The sequence below is a fragment of the Centrocercus urophasianus genome, unplaced genomic scaffold (assembly GCF_019232065.1).
Source record: "Centrocercus urophasianus isolate 14NV4802_14NV808 unplaced genomic scaffold, USGS_Curo_1.0 seq_15, whole genome shotgun sequence".
Lineage (NCBI taxonomy): Eukaryota > Metazoa > Chordata > Aves > Galliformes > Phasianidae > Centrocercus > Centrocercus urophasianus.
Genome location: NW_024884697.1, coordinates 27500503 through 27518640, shown reverse-complemented (window position 1 = coordinate 27518640; position 18138 = coordinate 27500503). Strand labels below are relative to the sequence as shown.

Sequence of the window (18138 nt, the reverse complement as noted above, 5' to 3'; positions counted from 1 at the left end):
CCGGAGCCTTCTTTTCTCCAGGCTGAACAAGCCCAGCTCCCTCAGCCTATCTTCATAGGGGAGGTGCTCCAGTCCCCTGATCATCTTCATGTTCTCCTCTGGGACCTCTCCAACAGCTCCCTGTCTTTCTTGTACTGGGGCTCCAGACCTGGACACAGTACACCAGATGGGGCCTCATAAGAGCAGAGAAGAGGGGGACAGCCAACTCCCTGTCCCTGCTGGCCACCCCTCTTTTGATGGAGCCCAGGATATCATTTGCTTTTCGAGCTGCAAGAGCACACTGCTGGCTCATGTTAAGCTTTTCATCTATCATGACCCCTAGGTCCTTCTCTGCAGAGCTGCTCTTTGGACTGCTCATTCAGTCTGTATGGATGCCTGGGATTCCTCCGGCCCAAATGCAAAACCTTGCACTTTGACTGCAAAATCAGAAGTAAAGAAATGTTCCCTTTTTTTTTTTTTTTTACTAATATTTAGCTCATTTACAGTGTACAGTTGGTCACAGTTAGGGAGAAATTACATATTTATTATTGTTTATAAGTAGATTATGATGACTTAAATCTCCAGGGGTCTTGAACATAAAAATATCAGTGAAATGCATGATCTTTTGCTGTAGTATGCCAAATGCATGCTAAAAGAGTTTTATTTTATTTATTACACAGTGCTATTCAAAGATTTACAGGGAAAAAATGTACCAATGTCACTTCTCCATTTTAACTGTCACTTTTCCAATGTAATAGTCCACAGTGACAGTCAGATGAATCACACAGTGGCTATTAGTAGCTCAGAATTACTTTTGAGTTCAAATGAGAAAATTTTGAGGAATGCTTTTAAAAGCTCTATTGCAATTTTTTTCAACAGGCCCAGCTGAAACAATATTCTATTTACTAGTCAAAGAAAGAGAGTTCCTTGCAGGTTTCCCAATTAGTGTATTAAAGATATAGCTTGTAGTTTTCTCTGTATTTCTGTGATTCTCTGTATCACAAGCACATACATATGTGTTTACATCCTTCACGAAGCTCCTTAACAGGTGTTAATTAATATTAAAAATTACTTTGAAATTCCTGAGCAGCAACCTTGGTATAATGTCTTTATACTATGGAACACCTACTATTCAGCAGTACCTTTAAGGCAATTATGAAATGCTAGACAGAAAATAGATGTAGGACGGTAATTTGCAATTTATCTGAGCCCACTCTGACTTGTCAGGTCAGTCCTTCCAGCACCACTGCAACAGCAGCAGGCATGTGGTGAATAGTGCCTGTTTACCCTTTAAAATCTACACCATATATACCAGCAAGCCTTATCACATCTTCCCCATTACACCAATGAGATTTGACCTCAATGGTAGGGCACGGCCTTGTACACAACTTTGGCTCTTCAACATTGCAACAGCTACAACTCTATTAGGATTCTGCCTGTATAACATCATATTTCTTGAAGCCTTCTACTTTCAATTATATCTGGTGTTTGCTGAATTTGAAATCTGCCTTTCATTCACTGAAGACTCTTTCTGATTCCTCCCAAGTTTTACGAGGCTCAGGAGAAAAGGAATCGAATCCCAGCAGGAAATAGAAAAGAAAAAAGCTCAAAGTGATAGCAAGTCACAAAGGTATCAGAGTGGTTCTGCTCATTCACTTCACTGCCATCCTACCTGCATTTGGCTAGAACTTGTCTCGTGTGATCCCTGCTGAAGCAGGATTTCGCTCACTCTGTCTCTTTCTCTCACCCCTTTATATTATTAAAAAACACAACTTAATAGATGTAAGGAAAAATGCCATGCTACATATAAGGGATTTCTGGAAAGCTCTTATCTCAGGAATGTCTTCCATTTAGCTGGTTATGCTTCCATCTTTTGAGTTAGCTCTTATGTACAGAAATACTCATCAGGTAACAAAACAAAAGAGCCTGACTAGCTTTCAGAAGCTCTGGCAGTGTGCGCACGGGCACTGCTCCCATAAAAACTGTTTATTCAGGTGCTAGCAATTGAGACAGGAGCTCCAATTGCACCGCCACAAGTGCCCATAATGTTCGCTAAAGGGTGTTTGCAGGCTATCACAGCTCTGAAGGGAGCTGTTACACACTATCAACTCAGTAATCCTCATGTTAAGAAGGCCCTAAATATGTATTTACAAGATAGACAGATCCCTTTGGTTTATTGGTTAAATAATCCCTGTGCTGGAAAGGCCTTAAATACTAATTCACAAGGCAGGCTGGTCTCTCTTGGCCTCCTACAGCAGTGATGGGCCTTCCAGAAAGGCTCTGGCATCCATATTTAACAGCAGGGCCCTATAGCTAGAGAGCTGGGGGCCTCCACCCACAACACTTTCTGCATTCACGTGACTTATATGGTTCAACAACCTCACTTGGATTACTATCTGAACAAAATTACTCCTTTTGGTTCTGAAGAGAAAGCATATCAGTGACAAAATGTTCTGCCACAGAAACGGAAAATTCAAATTTGCACCTGACAGAGCAATCTTCCCTACGTAACACTCAGGAGTGTTACTTGGAACAGCAAACCCAAGCTTTACCTCTCCATCGCATCAGTTACAGTAAGAGAAATGAAGACAACAGAACAAAATTTTCCCTGCTACGAGAGTTTTAAGGAGTTTGGCTCTACGCAAAAACTTTTTTGAGGCCAGTTCCTTTAATTTTCAAACTGCTTTCTCTTTCTTGTTTAGTTATTTGTGAAAACAGGCAATAGCATATGATCCAAAAATGCTCAGGTCAAAAGAAAACCTCAGCAATTTCAGTGCAGTTGGATCGGGCCAGTGATAGAACTGAAAGGGCTAATCCACATTTACAGTTAGCAGATTTATGAGTGCAAATACTTATCAACACGTTTAAGAGAACGGCTGTGCAGAACCATAAATTAGCACTTACATTCAGTGTGCATACACATACACATTTCCTTATCCTGACTAAAAATCTGTCTCTTGCAACTACCAAGTACAAAATGAACTTACAACTACTCAATTTTGAGACAAGGTATTAACCCATGGGTTGCTCTTCTCATGAAGAGACACTAATAATGGAATCAAGAATCTTTCATATGAATTTTCTCATTTTCAGAAGCTCTGTTTTTTTCAGACCATGGAAGGAATCAAAATGGCAGGTTTTTTCTCAATGTAATATTTCTATGCTTTTTTTCTCAATATAATATTACTATGCTCTTCTGTGGTTGCCATTTCTGGTGGGATATCTGACTCTTTATTTATTCATAAAAAGCTTCTGAAAATCTTGCCATAGAAAAATCTTACTTGTGCATCTAGCATACTGGTCTGTTGATTTGGTGACATGCACTAAATTCTTGAGCAATACTTATCAATTCTTCCTAGCAAAGCAGAGAAGCTCCAAGATTTCTAACATATGAAGTGAAAAGCATCAAGAGCATCCTCATAATTTCATATAAGGTCTACTCAACCTTTGGCAAATTCTTCCAGGTAATATGATTAATACTGCCTCAACCTGTCAGCATGTGTATTTGCATACATTAAAACAGGAGTCATTGGACACAGATAGGCTGAGATAATGGTTGCCATTCTGCATTTTTCATTCTGAAAATGATAATCCTGGCATCCAGTGGAAAAAAAAAGAATCTTTCTTATCTCAGATGCACAAGATTTTAGGAGCTGTAATTTCCATAACATCACCTCTCATGGCAAAATCCAATCACTTCACACTTTCACTTTGTTTAAGGGTACTTTTTAGTACACAGACGTTATTAAGGTTTCTGCCACAGGATAAAGAACTGTTGACTAAACAATAATATCTGCTTGTGACTGCCTGTAACATTTTATTTTCTGTCGTCTCTCTTTTTGAGAGGCAATCATCTCAGACTGAGTATGTAGGACCAGACACTAGTGATGCACTCTTTCATCCAGCTTTGTCTTTACAACGTTTTTTTTTTTTGGTTCAATTCATTTCACTGTTTCAGTATGTAACTGATTTTGTACCTCTAATCTCTGCATTACAACAAATGTTCCTAACCAAGTATATGGTGCTTTTCTCTCTTTGATAGCAGGTTCAGAAGTGTTATTAGCAAAGCTTGTTTACTCCTCTCTAGAACCAGTATCTTCTGCACTTCTAACAAGCACAAATCTTTAGTGCAAATTTTAGAGCTATATGTAACACAAAATTACTGGAGGCTACAATGGTTTTAGTCCTTTTGCCTCATTGGTAATAGGCAGTGTGATGCATACTCTAGTATCACATGAGGTAATTCCAGCAGCACAACTCATAGCCAGAGAGAAGCTGGGTTTGTCCTTGAAAATATTTGGCTCTCTTTCAGTCATCTTGACTTCAAGTCCAACTGAGCATTTACAAATTGGTCAGTTCCTACTTTATCTTAAAAGTCCTCCTGGGTATCTGGGTATGCCAGAAGCACAGATCTTTTGATCTCTTTCTGTCAACACAGACTGTTGCTGGCTCTAACCTGTCTCAATATAAATCAACAATTTAAATTCCTTTTAGGACAAGCTTTGCAGGAGACACATTAGGACACTTGAGCTGGCTCCCAGCAATCCCCCAGCTTTGTCATCTTCCCAGCTATTTGTTTAAAGTATGGTGCTGAATGGAGCCTAATGAGCCTCCCAGGGAGTTCACCCTTCCAAGACAATTGGCTTGTACTTGAGTTTATTGAGCTGTGGCAAACTGTACTCAAACCATTATTTTTTTTTCTAGTGAACAAATGGAATCTTGCAAGTGTCTAATCCTACAAAATCCACCAGCAAGTGCAAGTCCATATCCCCAGTGCTGGGTATCAGATATGATCGTCTTGTTTTCTTTTTATGGTGGTAATTCAGGTAAACTCCGGCACTTATCTGTAAGCCAGTTCCAAGTTGATCAAAGCTTTGGAGGACATTGCCTTTCTTGGAAGACATTCTTGTTTACGGCATCTCAGTTGTTAATAATCTCACTTCTTCATTTCCTGATTTGGTTACATACTTTCTATTTGTCACATCAAAATGGAGGAACTTTGCACCATTCTAGAAAATAATCAGTCATTAGTACTCTTTCTGCATACTACCTTGTTTCAAAACCTTTCTGAAATCTCCACATTTGGCTTCAAAATTCATTTTTAAGTTCTTTGGTTTGACATGGAGACTTGTGAGCTGCTTACCTATCACAGAATCACAGAATCATAGGGGTTGGAAGGGACCTCCAGAGATCATCGAGTCCAACCCCCCTGCCAAAGCAGGTTCCCTACACCAGGTCACACAGGTAGGCATCCAGGCAGGTCTTGAACATCTCCAGAGAAGGAGACTCCACCACCTCCCTGGGCAGCCTGTTCCAGTGCTCCGTCACCTCACTGTAAAGAAGTTCTTGCACACATTTGTGCAGAACTTCCTATGCTGCAGTTTCCAGCCGTTTCCCCTTGTCCTGTCTCCACACACTGCTGAAAACAGTCTGGCCTTGACACTCTGCCCCTCACACCTTAGATATTTATAGACTTGGATCAAGTCCCTCTCAGCCTTCTTTTCTCAAGGCTGAACAGACCCCACTCACTTAGCCTGTCTTCATAGGAGAGATGCTCCAGGCCCTTCACCATCTTTGTGACCCTCCACTGGACTCTTTCCAAGAGATCCCTGTCTTTGTACTGGGGAGCCCAGAACTGGACGCAGTACTCCAGATGAGGCCTTACCAGGGCAGAGTAAAGGGGGAGGATCACCTCCCTCGACCTGCTGGCCACGCTCTTTTTAATGCATCCCAGGATGCCATTGGCCTTTTTGGCCACAAGGGCACACTGCTGGCTCATGGCCAACCTGTCGTCCACCAGGACACCCAGGTCCCTCTCCGCAGAGCTCCTCTCCAGCAGGTCATCCCCCACCTGTAGCGGTGCTTGCAATTATTCCTCCCTAGATGCAAGACTCTACACTTGCTTCTGTTAAACCTATCCAGCTATCCTTTTAATGCATGGAAATGCTAACCAGGTAGTTTGTTTTGTTCTGTGTAATTAGCTGGGGCTCACACCAGAAAGTCCTTACAAAGAAGGAAAGTTAATGCCCTGCTGCTTTTCCCCTGGACAGCTAGAAAATCCATTTTGACTCGGTACTTCACGAGATCTGTTTTTGAAGATGTGTATCTCTGGGCTCTCTACTTACACTAAAGGAGCTTAATAACTTCTCATAAGGATATTAAATAACTTCTTATGAGGATATTAAACAACAGATAATACAACCAATGAGCGATCATAATAAATCATAGTGCTACCACCACACAGGTTTAAATTTTAGGAAAGGGTTTCACATTTGGAGCTCTAGTAAAAGGTTCCAAGATGCTTCTCCTTCAAACCTTTCCTATTTAGAATGGATTCTTCTCCTGAAGGGAGAGCAGACAGTTCATTTCCTATTTGAATTTCACATGAAACACTATTTCAATCACTCAGTGCATTTGCCTTGGGCCACTGAATCACAGCTGACAGTAAATTAATGGCTGTGATGGTATGATTAGCAGTGATTACAGGCAACTGAGAATCTGCTGAAGTATTTGCCACTATGATAATACTTGTGCCAACTATTATTAGAGATTAATAATGGCCATAAAGAGGACTTGATTACACTAGGTAGACCCTATGCAGATTTGAAATCCATTACTATTTTAATATGTAGCTGATAATCTAGTGAAAGAATATTTTCACCTAAAAATGTATCTTTTTAAAATTTATTTCTTCTAGATGTTTCCATTACTAATTTATTTAAATATTACTTGAAAAATAGCTCCTACTAGTTTAAGGAAAAAGCAATATAAACAAATACACTTGTCACAGAAACTTAATATTGTATTACACCCAGGGAGCTGAAGCAGTATGTAAGCTCTGAGATTCTTATGCTGTGAGATATCACACCAAAACCCAACTGGGAAGAAATAATGATTTCACTAATCCCTAGCAATGATTTTTTGAGAAGTTCAAATAAAAGTTTGCTTGTTTTGATTGAGATTCACTAAGCAGATGTTATTTGATTTTTCTACTTCCTGGGGAAGAACTTGGATTCCCCAAGCTGCTAGGAGAAAAGAACAATGAGATGAACGTGCAGTAAAGCATCTTAGCTGCTAAAGATAAGATAAAAGTGAAGACATAGCATATTTGCCAAAGCTTTTGCCATTCATTTCATTTCCAAATGTCAAATAGTTATGTGAAACCTTTAAAAACATTTCTTAGGATACTGCAAACAGAAGGATAGGATATTTTAAGTCTTGTATTAAAGGCATTAAAGGTAAACCTTGTATTAAAGGTATTTAATCATTTATAATCACTCCTGTTTAAAATACAGCAATGTGAACTTATACAAAGACTTAGCACCGTTTAATAATAAAAAGAACCATCTGCTTCTTATGCCTGCTTCTACAAATATATTCTTCCTGAAATATAGCAGAAAACACAAAAATTCAATGATTGACAGGCAAGAATACCATTCAGGTATTGAAATGAAAATCTAATGAAGAACAACAACAATCATGCTATCATTTGGGGAAGCCCCAAAAAAGATTTTCCAGTGATTCAGAAAGACATCCACCCTTGTCACTAGAGAATACAATACATTAAAAGCAAAGGGAGACCTGTGGTACACAGCACAATTTCTTGTAATTGCAATACTTCTAATGTCAAATTCAAAGAGCAAATAACAGAAATTATATTAATTTTCAAAGTTATAACCTGATCTTTCAAATGCTCAAGCACACGCCCAAGTATCTGCGAGACTAATCCCTAAGGCATGAGTAAAGGCCAATTAATTCTTAAAATTAGAGAGAAGAAAAAGAAGAATTAAGTTTTCAGCTACCATTTCTGATTTTTTTTTGCTTCAGAGAGGTAAAATTGCAAAAAGAATGCAGCTGAGTTACAGTCTCAACTGCACAAAGAGGGAGCATACTTAAAAGGCATCCCAAACTTGTTTGGTGACACCCAGTGCAGAATTTCACTTCCGTGTTTCACATGCATAAACTAACTACAGTAGAGCTTGTGAAATTATACAGGTAAAAAAGAACACTTTCTGATATTAATTATTTTCAATTTTTCCCCAGAGGAGCTTGCTATTACCTGTGCAAACACCATATCTATAATAGCAGAAAGAGAGGTTGCAGTGTGCCATTGATCTTACCTCATACTCAAAGTCCTCTGCTCTATCTGCATCAGCAGGCAGGCTGGAAAGATACTCATTACCTTCATAAAATTCATGCTCCACTGGCTGAAGAGAATGGCAGCTACGTAGAACAAAGCAATAAAAAAAACAGTAGATGAAATAATTTGTTTTTTAAATTAAAAATGATTTTTAAAAATCACACAAAACCCCTGATCTGTAGTTTTCTTATCTCTGAAATATTACTCTCAATTGCCTGAGAGCCTGAATGAAATAGGACCTGAAGTAGAAAGGGCTGTTTTCTTTTCAAAAGCTCAGATTGTAGATTAGCTCATTTTGCTGGGTTCATCTTTTGTTAGATTTGCAGAGTGTGATCTCTTAACAGGGTCTATTTCAGGCCAAACTACTTAATTATGAACATTTGGAATTCCTTTTGCTCATTAATGTACCTAACTACACATTCATATGCTGCACCATGATCAGTGCCAACTTATCAATCATCTCGTTATAAAAACATGAACATCTTCAATCTACAACCAACATCAGGCTTAAAGTTGTTCAAGTGCTTGCATTAAATGCTTTGCATTATATGGTTTTGTTAAAGTGATAACAGGGTGATGAAGGGCACTTGAATAACCGCACATTTTAGAATGTCGGTAAACTGAATGGTTACATGAGTTTGAGACACAAAGGTCTTCACAACATGCACTTAGGTACAGCTTTGGATCGCAGGTGGGGATCTACCTCAAACCCTTTTTTTTAAATGATGTTTGCATCCAATTACAGTTCAGAAGATGTTCATTCAACGAAGGCATAATTCACATTATATACCATATGAAAGGAGAAATTGTACTTTCCTTCTCCACATTTTTGAATTGCCTTAGCTAAGGGGGACTTTTAATAAAATAAAATAAATTACTTTCCCTCTTTCTTTAAGAAGTTTGAAATAATAGAAAGTAACAAGACATCTCTTTATGTGTTTTATAAGCCTTTTCAATACTTTGGAACACAGAACTGTTTTTCTTCTTGATCAAAGCTTAATGTTTAGATGAACATTGTGCATGAGCACAAAGTAAGTGAGAACAACATTCCTTCCTGCGGTCTAATGCAAGAGTTGAGGAAAATCATCAGTAAAGTCTAAATGGGGCAACAAATACCAACATCTACAATTTATTCAAACTGTTCCTCTTACTTTTGTGAAAGAAAACTAAAGGCAATTGCAATGCCTTAATATCACCTGAAAACTACAGAAGATAAGCCATACCTGTCTGAAAGCAGAAAAGGACAGATATCAGGAACAGGAGGTGTGGAAGGCCTTAGTTTGGCCAGAGCCATAATGTGCTCAAAAGTGATGTCGGTTTGAGTGCAGGCATCCACAAGCCGTACATCCTGAGAGCTACCATGAGCTTTGCTAATTGGGGCTCTTCGTAAAACCTGAACTACAATTGGCTCCTTAGCATTGCGAAAAGCTTCCACTGCCTCTTCATGAGTGGCCTTGGAGAGGTCCTTCCCATTGACCTAGACAAAAACAGAAAAATATATAGATATACCAAAGATCACACACAAGAGAAAAGGCAGAACAAAAATGAGGGTGTAAAATACAGGCAGAGTAACTACTTGAGCAATACATCAAGTCATTTGCTGACATCGACTGAACTTTCTTTTGGTAGTCATGCAAGAGAGCAGATAAGGCTAGAGAATAAATAAATTCTTTATCATAGAAAATAGAAATGTTTTGAACTGTCACAATGGAATCTCAAAACAGCAAAGAAACATTTAAAATTAGTTCTCTCGTTTTATTTTATTTCCCTCATAAAGTACAAATGAAAAAGGAGGGGTGTCTTTAATTTTCAATTTCAACATTTTCTGTGGCTTGCAACCATAATAAGGGATTTCTGGCATGGTATTGTTATTAATGCAGAAGTCAATAAACACATCTTGGATATCTGAAAAGAAACAAGGCCAACTTTCAGTGTTTTGCCACTTATCAGCTATTGCATTCATACAATAATTAAGGCCAAAAAAGGGAAGATTTGACTGACAGTCAGCTGCTGCTATTTCAAGGAAAGAGAAATCTAAGGCAAACAAACTGAAGAATTTATTTGCTACAAACAGACAACTAATAAAACAGAAAATTGTGCTGCAAATGCAGCACAGTTTGGGGAAAATAAAAGACTGTGTAGAAAGGTTTCTTTCTGCTGCTAAGTGAAGTAGCAAATTCCTACAAGTCCAAGTGGGGTCTTTTCATATTAAAAAAAGGTAACTGTAAGACTTAGTGCTGAATTCACATGAACTCAAGCATTAAGGGAAAACTTGACGAGAATCATCCCACTACAAAATGCAATGACTAATTTGCCAACAGCAGCCGGTATCCAAGTCCTAAAAGACAGTGCAACAATACAGAAAGTTACACAGAAACTACAATTCTGCATTGTTTTCAGAGCCATGGGATTCTGTTCTGTTGCACAGCATCAAACTGTTGTGAGCTGCTGTGGAGGTGAGATGATCCTGTACTGTGGTAGAATGGCATTATTTTCTAGAAAGAACTGTGAATATCTGAATAGTGCCAAAGATAGATTTAAATTTATATCCCTGTGAAAATCTCCTCACTGACAGCAAATCAGAAATAGGATTCTACTGCAACATAATGCCCAAATTTACTTTGTTATATAGACTATCAAGTCCTAAAACTTCTCCTTAATGAACGAACTCTAAGCCCTTCCCAGACATTGGACAAAATCCACCAGAGACTTTTGCTGAAAGCAACATTTCTTTGCCACATGACTCTTTCATTAAAGAAATACCTGGAACTTTCTTGTCAAAAAACAAACAAACAAAAAAAACCAACAACCAACAAACCAAAAAATCCAAGGACAACACCAGCAAACTCAAAAGACCCACTCAGCACAGTCAGCAAGTAACAGTTTTAAGCCTGCCAGGAAAAGCATTTGGATTAAACATGTCATATTTGAGGCAACAGGTGTAACCATACCTACTCAGCTGGATGTTTATAACAGAGTTGACCATTAATTACTTACATATACCAACTTGATACGTTTCCAGAGTGCATGCTTGAGTACAGTATATAACCAGCACTGCTTTCATGGCCATGTCACTCATGAGGACAAGAGAAATGAGGACATACTGTAGTGTGGTCATCAGTGCAAGGATTTGATACCGTACAGTCACGAGCAGATTAGAAATGTCCTGAATAGATTTCTTTACCTAAAACCCCTCAAAACTCATGTGCTGAATATCTGGGAGCCTCAGAAGTGCTACACAATGTAACCTAGACTATGATCAAATAATACGAACGGCAGCTAGCTTAATCACCTGATTTCAACACATTTGTATGAGGGCTGCTCTGAAAGAAAAAGCCTCCTACTTTATCATGTCAGCCCACAGTGCCATAGGCAAATGGTGGTGGTATGGCAGTAGAGTTGGATATCCCACCAATATTCCATTACATTTTGTTGCTGCGTGACAGATGGCAGCAGACGGGCAGTCTGACAGAATGGCATCTCACACTGAAGTGTATAAAGCAAAGGTGTGTCATTGAATTCCTGCATGTGGAAAAATTGCACCCACTGACATGCTTTGAGGCTTGCTGAATGTTTATGGAAACAAAGCAGCATATCTATTTGCTCTATTAAATAGTGTTATTGTGCCTGTTGTAGCTGTTGTACTTTCCATGGAAATAAACAGGAGGTATTACTTTCTGAGTGACCTGCATGCTATTTCTCTGACGACTGAAGCCAGAAAATGTTAAGATTTTATCTTTCAAATTATAATTCATCCAATTACAACCTTTGGTTATGTTAAACTAAGTTACACGCAGAAATATCAGTGACGTACAAGAGGCAGTGGCAGCATGCTTGAAAAATAAGCTATGTTATGAGAAAATGAAAGAAATTTCCCCAAGGACTCAGCTTCTGCAAACCCTCTCTGATAGCACAAGTTACACAGCCAGGGCGTTCAGATTCAGCCATGTCTAATAGAGGCAATTAGAGATAAAGCTTTAAGTCTGGGTCTTCCAGTCACTCTTCAGCTCCAGCCTCTCCTCTGCTTCATTCCTGCTTCTAACTCAGATCCTATCAAAGAAACAATTTTCCACAGTTTTCACAGTTTTGGCAGCTTTTGTGAAAAGACTGTCCTACAGGCTTTCTGAATAACTCTCATTCCCAAGGCTTTAGGAACATAGAAATTACTTTCCTGTCTTCCCAAACCTTTTTAATTCTTTTAAAAACTTTCTGATAACAGATGTGGTGTTTCTCCTAATAGCAAGTGTATAGGAAAAAATACAACATATTGTTGTATCACTTTCTTTTCCTATTCAAGTAATAAGGACACAATTCTGCCATATCCCACCCGAATTATGTGGTGATTTTTGGCAGAAGCTGACCATTTTACCACAGATTTGTATAAGCAAAGTGAAAAGATATCTGGATAGCATACAAAATATATGCTAGATTATTTTGAAATATCAGAAGCTGTGTAATTGATATCAGCCAACACCTAGCCCTTAGTCTGAGGAAACAGACATAAATACATGCTAATGCCATTTACATGCAAATTTTATTTCCAAAGAATGTTAATATTTTAAAATCACATAAATGTGAAAAATCAAAAAAGATGCACATTTTCATTTATCCTGGCAACATATGGCTGACCTCTATTTTCATTTAAATGCCTGTTTAATTTAAAGACTTTGAAAGCATTCCATCCTTTATGCTGGTTTCTTATGCACTCTGGACACCTAATACTTGTTTAAATTGTCACTTGAAGTTCATCAACACACTCTGTCGATCTGCATAAAGGTCACCTAATTTATGAACGCTGCCTTTCTCAGAAGAAAATCTATAGCTGAATTACTCTACTCTGGCAGCTGTCCTGCCCACTTGGGGCTGGAAAGAGTGAATTTATTTTAAAACCCAAAGCCAATACTACAGATGGGGCTGTAAGCTCTCTTCACTCAGTTTCTTTAAGGTTTGTCTGCCTCCTGCAACATCCCCTAACTTAACACTCACATATAGTTACCCTGGGAGGTGTAGACTGCTGAGCACTTATTTACAGCAAGCCACTTACAGGTTCTTAGTGGACGATTAAACAAATTCCTTGCATCAGAAAGGTTACTTTCAGTGGAATCTAGGGTACTATTTTGAATGGATAGAGAAATCAGTCACTTTTAACAGTCAACACAAAGACATGGGAATACATTTGTTGCAGCAGATGGGCTAATTAATCCACAAGCAAGTTGTGAATGTTAAGTAAAGAATATATCTTTTCTCATGTAAACCATCCTCCTGCCCTGTTTGATTAAGCTTCTGTTTAATGAACACTCTCCCCCCTTTTGGACACATTGCAAAGTCTGGGCCACTTGTCAGCATCTTCCCCAGAGTGACTGGTGGCCGCTGCCTGGATGCTGGCCATCCCTTTGCTCTAAATCCAGCCACATGCAAAACTTCAACAGCATCAGAAAATAAACAAGCAATCAGGCTTTGTTTTTCATGCACAAATCAGCTGACATTGGCCAACCTCCATTTCTAACACCAGCACCACAGCACATAGGTTTATTCCCACACATGCAGAGGTGGACAGCAGAGAAGGACAGAGGGGACTGGAGTAAATTACAAAGCACTGAATATAAAAAAACATCAGCAGATGGTTGTTATGTTATTCTTGCACTTCGTAATCTAAAAAAAAAAAAATAGTGATGTAAGAGTGCTTCAACTAAGACTGCTTCCAAGATTTAAATGCTTGTGGTTGAAATACCCTCATCTTTAAATGTTTTTCTGATGTTGGCGATTTCTATCAACGCTGGCCAGAATTTTTGAATGAAGAGCCAGAAATCCTGATGTTTCTTGTAGTCTATCCTTCATACTATGTATGAAAAGAGAAAAAGGAAAAGAAGAAAAGAAAAAGAAAAATATGTGTAATCACATGAATGCAACCATCACAAAAGTTATCACAGTAGCAGTTCAAGAGATAACCTTCTCTCTTCAGCAAGTAGCTTGCATACGCAACTTAAAATTTAAGATTGGCTCTTCTGAAGTAAAAACCTCAGAGACCTCCTGTTAATCAGTAAGGGCAAAGGAAGAATAACTTGAGCATTTTGCTAGACCACAGACGTCCAGCTACAAGGGTTTCCTGGAGAAATGACAGAGATAGTGTCTGACGTGATGATGGAGTTCACAAGGCTTACTGTCCAGGGAGATTTCAACATTCATGCAAAAGATGCCTCTGACCTGACAGGTGTTAAATCTGCTCTCATCACGACAGTCTCTTCACCTCCAGTCTCTTGCCCCTAAAATACACCCAGGTAACGAAATCCCAGAGTGCATCTTTGGATAGAAAACTGGCAAAAAAGATTGAGCACTGTGTCATAGTTTGATCAGTCTTTTTTTAGGACAAGAATTTGAGCTCTCCCTAACTACAAGAATAAAAACAAAGAAAAAGAAGGAAAATATTCCATCTTTCTCCCAGACATAAAGCTTTTGTTACATACAGACATTTTAGAAAACTTCCAATGCTAAAAGCTGCCAGAGATGAGGCTCTCCAGACAGAACAGGGGGCACAGGACATGTGGGCTACCAGAGATACATGGGCTGCAGAGAGAACACTGCAACTTTTCTGCTAACACAAATGTGATAGTTCATCTACAGAAATGGCATTCAGCACACTGACCTTTTAGGTTATAGTTCAGTACTAAACTGCATTTCTTGAGCAAGTAAATCTCTAAGGTAGCAAATACAGTCATTATCCAATACCACTATCTCCATCAGGGTTCATGGAAGTTCAGTGAAGGGACAACTTTTATTATTCTGGTTAATGACATTTCTTCTTCCTCAGCCACATGAGTTAAATGATGTTTGTTCCCATTTGATCCTTTGTTGCCCTAATCACCCAATCATGTCAGCCCTTCTGAAAGCAACAGAATCACATAATCATAGAATGGTTTGAGTTGGCTGAATACACAGGCTCTGGCTGTTTTTCCTCAGGCTGTTTTTCCAAAGGCTAAGTTCTTCTTGTAATAAGAACTAATTTCCTATTTCCTGAACAGCTTAAGCTTGTCCTGTTTGCTACTCTGTGTAACTGGTTCAACATCACTGAACAGACTCAGGCAATGGTCAATACTGCAGCCTCCTGTGCGTTTTCCTACGTGTAACCAGCATCAGTTCAGTTACCCAATATTTAGCAAATACCTACTGTGTCTGAAAAGCCTGTGCCTAAGATTTAAGCTAAGCAAGAAAATATAAGTGTTAAAAAATTTGTGAACAACAGAAATATCCCTGTTTCCACTTCGTAGAGCATCTTTCTAGAGAGAAACTTCCCAGGGACTTCCTAGTGATTTTGATTATCTAAACAGCAGCTGTCATAAGAAAGCATTCCTCTTTCAGTTGACCTCAAGACTGTGCTTTGCTTTGTTCAGATATCCTCTGTGATCTGTGGGTAGGTCTGAGTGCTGCAGCTTCTCTCTGTGAAGGGCTGGATTCATCCCCAAAAGACCCTGGCAAAGAGCTGGACACTGCTTGAAAGTACTGCGTTAACAAGCTACCTTAGGAAACTCAAAAGAATTTTAAACTGGATTGGAAATAATGCCTCAGGTAGATGTTCTGAGAATGGAGAAATAATTCCCATCACAAGTGCAGTACAATACAGCAAACTAGTGAGCAAGGTAAATAACACAAAAATGCTTGAGCAATTTTGCCTCTCAATCAGATACAAAATTGAGCTTAACATCTAATTCTCCTCAGTGTTACCTTCTTTACCCAGTCATCTCTACCTAAAACAAAACTCACTGCAACAAGTGCTTCCCAAAACTTTGGGTACAGAACCCCATTCATCTGCGAATGGAAAATCAAATCCGCTAAAAGCAAAGAAATCACAAAGCCCTTCCCCCTCCTTAATGAGGAAGTTTGATGTTCTGAATAACAAACTTATTCTTACTTGCAGTTAAGGTATAAAGCATAGTAAGACGATGGTATTTTAGATGCATGGCTATACCCTGCTTCCAGCTGGCTGGGTTAAGAATAACTGTAACCACAACTGTATATGAACACCTAATTCTTCTCTGCAGTGTGTAGAAAATCAGGCAAAATATCCACCCTAGGAAAAGACAGCAAAAAAGAGACACTCAGCATTTCCATGTCTGAACTTTCATGGTGGCTCTGGACCTTCATCTTGAAGTATTTTTCAGAAGAACACTTGGATGCTACAATGCTGAGTTAGCACCACCAGGAAAACTATGCCTGCTATAAGTTTGAAATCACTACTGAGTTAGCAGTGCTAAACTGTGCCCAAAATGTGATCTCAGTTCCTGTAGTTCATAGCATGGCACTTGACAGTCAGTGTAAATGGAAAATAGAATATTCCATCTACTCACTACATGTTAGAGCAATGCAGTTCTTTCAGCTCCTTTAGTCTTGAACACAGGGATAGATCACCTGAGTTACGAAACAGCAAGCGTACTCATCTGCAGTTTTGCTGGTTTGTGAGCGAACTGAAAATGCCAAATTAAGTGTAAGAATCAGTGAATCAGTTTCCCAGTGAGCTGCTCAGAGCCAAGTGCTGGAAGACATGAATTTGTGAGCAGCCATTATTCTTTTCTGTCTCCCTCCATACACCCAGCAGAGGTGTTACTGGACACTACGGACATCCTTCTTATCTCTTCCAGATGGTACTCTCAGTCTTGTTCTCCTCCTCTCTCTCCCCTCTTTGGCTTTCAGCTCTTTTCACTCTGCCCCCTCTCTTTCACTGCATACCTCGTTTTTGTTCCCAGGACTTCCTTTCCAGCCTTAATTCCATCTTTCCTCTCCTAAATGCTTTTCCTGCTGTCTGTCTCTAAGCTTGGCTCCTTCTAGCAGGCTGGGAGCACCAGCTTTTGTCATCAATCCACCGTGACATCTGGACAGTCACAGCACTTGCGAGGTTTGCCTTCACCAGCACTGCCCAATACAACTCCAAAATCTCAGCTAACCCAGATGGTGATGTAACAAGGCTGGAGTGTATTTACTACGTAAATTGCATTTAATATTGACAAACAGTTTTTCTGATGATATTCAGATTATGCCTGAGGGCAATAAAGACTAAACTAGCTGTGGCATGCATAAAATATGTTATGTTACTCCTTGATATAATTAGACCATCACTTATTACATTAATTATTGCAACCTTTTTCTTTTTGTGGGTAGGACCTCAGACAAATTTCTCACCAGATCTACCACATGCACCAGCCCTTTGATGGTAGTGAAGAATACAAAGTCCAGTGTGTGTGCTCAGAGTAAATCATTTTTACCACTAAGCCCCTGCACTGAATGCTATATTCTCCTGTGAACTTTATGGTGTTTTCTCTAGCAAAAGCTCACTGTCCAATTTCTCTTCCAGAGTATGTATTTTCCTCAGAAAACAGGATTTGAAAAGGCAGTTGCTATTGAAATTTTAGGAGATCAAATTAATCACATTCTTTAATTGTCTGCAACTTCCAAAGAATAGTGGACAAGGTTGAACGGCAGATTTCAGGCATCTGTAAACAACGTGCTACTTTTCTCCTGTGAGGGGAACCATATCCTACATTTCATTAAAAGAAGAGTCTCTATTTCACCTTTAGAAAAAAACCCCAACCTTCCATGAACTCAGCGAGGGCTGGCACCACTGCATGAGTGTTACACTTATCACTGTCATAACAATTCGCCCACATTCACAGGCCTGAAACTCCTGCTCTCCTCTGAACCAAGTAGTTTAAAAAGATAGATGGCTACCTTCTGGCTAATTGTGGGGGTTCTCTCATTACTACGAAAAGACTTTTTATATCTCAAGTGACTTTATAAGCAGTGAATAATTAGACTTAAAGTCTTTGGAAAGGAGTCCACTGATCAAATGCTAGGATAACTTATGGGCATAGTGACCTTTTCCTCAGCAAGATACTCCAAACTGCTGCTGTTGGCACATTATTAAAATTCCCCATTTAATGCATGCAGTTAAGCATAAGGCAGATTTTATCCTCTACTTTTAAATTCAATTTAAGGTAGTCCAGTGAAAGCTAGAGGACTAACTGCCACCT

At 39.1% G+C, this 18138-nt stretch overlaps 1 protein-coding gene across 1 annotated transcript in view; it reads right to left on the bottom strand.

Annotated features, from left to right (window-relative positions):
- The window catches only part of PDZRN4 (PDZ domain containing ring finger 4), a 243905-nt gene that overhangs the window by 35098 nt on the left and 190669 nt on the right, over positions 1-18138 (bottom strand). The window contains exons 4-5 of the mRNA XM_042815916.1: positions 9343-9596; positions 8100-8202 (exon numbers count right to left, since the gene is read on the bottom strand). Coding sequence (XP_042671850.1) covers positions 8100-8202; positions 9343-9596 — 357 coding nt within the window. The remainder of the gene's footprint in view (positions 1-8099; positions 8203-9342; positions 9597-18138) is intronic.